General features: G+C 33.3%; 1 protein-coding gene across 1 annotated transcript; it reads right to left on the bottom strand.

Annotated features, from left to right (window-relative positions):
- Positions 1–239: 239 nt before the first annotated feature.
- On the bottom strand, positions 240–4123 carry LOC145076075 (uncharacterized). The gene is made up of 7 exons (XM_079022083.1): positions 4044–4123; positions 3809–3952; positions 3359–3727; positions 3030–3113; positions 2740–2922; positions 2385–2651; positions 240–269 (listed from the first exon to the last, which is right to left on the bottom strand). Exons 2-7 carry the CDS (start codon positions 3935–3937, stop codon positions 240–242), a joined length of 1062 nt encoding a protein of 353 aa, XP_078878209.1. The 5' UTR covers positions 3938–3952; positions 4044–4123.
- Positions 4124–5010: the final 887 nt, after the last annotated feature.

The following is a 5010-nucleotide window of genomic DNA, read 5'->3' as shown; positions in this document are numbered from 1 at the left end:
ACGAATCTACATAAAAACGAACACATATTAGTGTTATGTAAGAACTAATCGACATACATTACCATGAAATATTGTATAACTCAATAAAAGAAGTATGTTATACCACGCAACCTAAAGCCACAAAACAGAATTGAAAGTGGTTGTTATCGGTTTTCTTAATGGCTGTGAAGGTATTAGGATTTGTTCTTTGAAGGTTATGCAAGAAAATTGGTAGTTGAGAAAAGGTTCTTTGGCTGTGACTACTCATTTTCAATACCGATAATTGTGCTCTACAATGATCACACAAATGGAATTATAAATAGAAGATATTGTATCTCTACTGATCAAAATTCATAGTTTAACCTTTTAAATTCGTAGTTGAACATTTTGAATTCATAGTCAAACCAGTTCATTTCATAGTCAAATTTCACTGACCGACATGACAATACTACAGAATGTACTTGTCTGCATTTCATAGTTGAACATTTTGAATTCATAGTCAAACCAGTTCATTTCATAGTCAAATTTCACTGACCGACATGACAATACTACAGAATGTACTTGTCTGCATTTCATAGTTGACCTTTTTGAATTCATAGTCAAACCAGTTCATTTCATAGTCAAATTTCACTGACCGACATGACAATACTACAGAATGTACTTGTCTGCATTTCATAGTTGACCTTTTTGAATTCATAGTCAAACCAGTTCATTTCATAGTCAAATTTCACTGACCGACATGACAATACTACAGAATGTACTTGTCTGCATTTCATAGTTGACCTTTTTGAATTCATAGTCAAACCAGTTCATTTCATAGTCAAATTTCACTGACCGACATGACAATACTACAGAATGTACTTGTCTGCATTCCATAGTTGAACTTTTTGAATTCATAGTCAAACCAGTTTATTTCATAGTCAAAAAGAATTGTCCGTAATATGATTTATTCTATAAATGGGTGTCACTCATTATGAAAAAATTTAACTGAGAAAGTAACTCCGATTTAAAAGAATAAGAAGGCTAATGGCATACTGCAATTGTGGAGGAGAACGTATCGTTAGGATTTCGGGTACAACTAAAAACCCAGGAAGATTGTTCTACGCTTGCCCGTATTTGGTATCATGTTCTTACCGTCATTCAAATTTAAACCCTCGTGTTTACATCACACAAATTTATTTTCTTACTGTGGATATTAAATTTAACAGGGACCAAAATGCGGGTTTATCAGTTGGGTTGATGAAGAGAAGGACCAATCTTCTATGGTAATAGCTAAAGTAGCTAACTCTAATAAGCTCTTTCAATCAGAAAATAAGAAGTTAAAGATAGCATTGGTTTGTAGTTGGGTGTTGTTCTTGGCAGTTCTTGTTTACAAGTTGTAAGCTTTTCAATATTGTTTTTATGGTTTTGAAGTTGTTAGGTCAATAAATTGTTGTATTTGTAACGTTAAAACAAATGTTGTGGTCGTTCTTATGTTGAATTTATTGATAAGTAATTAGTAGGTCATTAAATTGTTGTAATTGTCGTAACGTTATATTTTTTGTCATCCGTTGAGTAAACTCTAAAGATAAACTAATAATGAAATCCAACATTAATTTGTATATACATTTATATAATCCAACTACAGAGGAGCAAGACTAGACCCCCAAATAATTTTTGCCATCCGGAGATGGAACTCTAAAGCTGCGTTCTTTGGGTCAATAAGAACACGTATTGGTTGACCTGAAACCAATTGCTCCATAAACATACAAAGAAAAACACCGCAATCTCCCAAATGACTACTTTGTTGGGGAACGTTTTCTTCATAAATGAATTGCATATTCAATGGAATCCTTGGGATGTTCCTCCGCGCCCAATACTTAATCTTGTCCAAATAATTTGCCACCCGACGTTCAAATTTGGAAAAGATTCCTTCGGATTGGAATTTTTCATAAGCACCTCTACCAAGACTGTCATAAATATGCACTTCCATTGACGCTAATCGTAGTTCCCCAAATAGCCAATGATTAGGGGATGAATGAATCGGTAATAAGACCTGTATAAGGATCAGAAAATAAAATTCTGTTTATTTACATCACAATACAAAAACATCACAATACAAAAACATAACAAAAAAACGATATTATTTTCAATATAAACTATTAAGTTTACCGTATCAACATCCCACCAAGCAACCATGAAGTTGGGGTATGTAGCAATACCAGCCATAAACGCCCTCCAGTCTTGTCCTTCTTCCAAAGCATGAGAAACAAAAAAATTTGGAGGCATTATTGTATGTCGGTCACTTTCAAACCGTCTCTCCATCAAAAGTCGGTACCAAATGGTTATATGCTGCACACATGATACTTTTGTTATTGACTAAAAAACAATTAACTTTTAAAAGAATTAATTAACAATTTATTTACCGCTGACTCCAACCATCTGCCGTGTGTATGCCCAAACAATGAGCTCCAAAAATCTCTATCTAACACGAAATTAAACAAACGATGCTGCACATCGTATGAATGCAATACATAATTTTGGATGACATCCTCACCGCCTGCTACGTAAGGTTGCAGGCGCAACCTGGAGAAGTCATGAGCAACACCAAAAACTGGAGGAGGAACGGGGCTTGTTGATTTCATACCAACCTTCTTTTTTGTTCTTCTTTTTTGTTTCGGTGTCGTGTGCAACTAAAAACAATATTCAAATGTTTAAATGTATTTCTTTCAGATAATTCACATAAACATAAAATCATCAGTTTATAAATAAAACGAATACCTCGGTGTAAGGAGTGCATAAAAATTGTGATGGTTTTCGACTCCTAGGTTTATCGGGTGTAACTTCTTTGTCATCATCATCATCATGAAAATAATCTACATTTCCCATTATTATAAGTTCGTCTTCATCCGGCACATCATCATCAAATTTGTTCCCTGCATTGTCATTCCTCTCCTCCCACTCCTACATTAAAGATAATACTTTATACTTGATAACGAAATACACATAATTTAATAAGCAATAATATCTAAATAAACAAAATATTAATATTAATGTAACTATATAATAACCTCTTTAACTTCACTATAATCGTTTACATCACACACATCATCATCAAATTTGTTCCCCGCATACTGAGTACTCTCCTCCAACACCTACATTAAAAATATAACTTTTTACTTAATAACAAAATACACTTTATTAAAAAGTAATTATTAAAATCGTAAAGGTAACATCTATAACAACCTTGTCGTCTTGAGTATCACCAAAAACATTTTGAGTTGTATTGTTTTTATTCATCACTTCATCTTGCACAACCTATATTTTCAAATATAAAATATGAACACAGGTATTCATATATGTTAATAAAATTTAATAAATAATGTAGCGTGTAACTAACCTGTTCATCATAATTTCTTTGTGACACTGTCGGTTCCTCAAAAATAATGTCGTTCCAAAATTGTTCATTATTCACTTCTTCAAAAAAAACCTCTGTAGGTTGTCGGTTCATAAACACATGCTGCTCCAGTGCATGTAGCCGTTTCAACACCTCGTCTAGCTTGTGTTTCCCACTGCCCCGACCTCTACCATGAGAGCGACCACTGGACGACATACTAGACGAAGATTCGTCTTGTCTCCTAAAATGGTCCCGTACTGGGGATGGAACTGCTTTCCCTTCACCATATACATACTCTTGAAATGACATATAATAAAAAGATGTCATCTCACCATCACCCGGTAACATGTTTTGTCTTGGTGGTAGCCCCTCCTAAAAAATTAAACATATTTAAAAATGCATATAAAACTATAATAATCCACTTTATTAATAATAAACGAAATATTTTTAAACCTGCATCTTTGACCAAATCTTGTTCACGTCAACCCATTTCAATTTTTTTGTTCCGCTCCATCTTTTCATCCGAGGCAAGTCTTTATTTTTTCTCAATGCAAATCCACATGCACGAACAGCCGGAATCATCTCATATATCCATATCTACAATTTTGTACAATTACAGTAATAAAAGTTAAAATTAAAATAAAAAATATAACAATAAAACAATTTAAATATAAGAAAATTTTTATACCCTAATTGGAGCCGTAAATCCTGAGACGGAATACTTTAAAGTTTGACCACGCTCAGGAAGTGATAAATAATGATGTATCTTATTCCATGTATCCTCAAGGTCAACATAACTAAAATCCCATAGATAGCTACCCCAAGCGAAGCTAACAAAACAAAAAAAACAAAATTGATTATTATATAAATTATAACTTTAATAAAATAGAACTTTTAACGTAAAGAAAATATACCTATTCCAGAGATCCAAATTCTCAGCCAAATAAAACCAATCTTGTGGCACCCGATCGTTAACTTCTTTGCCCAAAAAACCTTCACACAAAATGTATATCAAACATACTCTAACTGCATCAAGGTCGTCAAGTGCTAGGAATGTTTGATTTAAAATTAAACTTTTCAGGTCGCCGATTTTCACCGAACTATTAGTATGGTCCGGAAATAGCCGTTCACGCAGTAAACATCTTTTTTTACTGCTTATTAATTTTTCCGACCCTTTTCTCCCAATGTTTTTTGGATACTCCCCAAAATTGAAGCCGGTAATCAAACAAAACTCTTCCGGCCCATAAACCATTTTGGTATTGCCTACTCGAAAATATAAACGTTTTATTCCATCTGGAGATAAAACAGGGTCCGGCCGGATCTGATGAAGGAACATTTTATGAAACAATAAAGCGTCCCCTTGTAAACGAGGGACATCAATAAAATAGCCAAAGACGGTATTTCTGAAAATAGCACGTCGGGCATCATCTAAAACTTCAAAGACTTCCCATATGTTACCGCCAGAGCCTTTTAGGTTCGCAAAGGCTTTCGTATTCATTAAACTAAAATCATGCTGCAAAAAAAAAACACAAAAACAAATTAGATAACTAAAAAATATTTTTTTTTTAAATATATGATTACGAACTGCAAATACTTTCTTAATTACTAATATATATATTTCCGATAAAAAACAATAACATACACATATATAAACA

This window comes from Lactuca serriola, chromosome 9 (genome assembly GCF_051521515.1).
Source record: "Lactuca serriola cultivar US96UC23 chromosome 9, Lser_US96UC23_V15, whole genome shotgun sequence".
In the NCBI taxonomy this organism is placed as follows: Eukaryota; Viridiplantae; Streptophyta; class Magnoliopsida; order Asterales; family Asteraceae; genus Lactuca; species Lactuca serriola.
The sequence above is the reverse complement of the archived record's forward strand: the minus strand, read 5'-3'. Positions and strand labels throughout refer to the sequence as shown.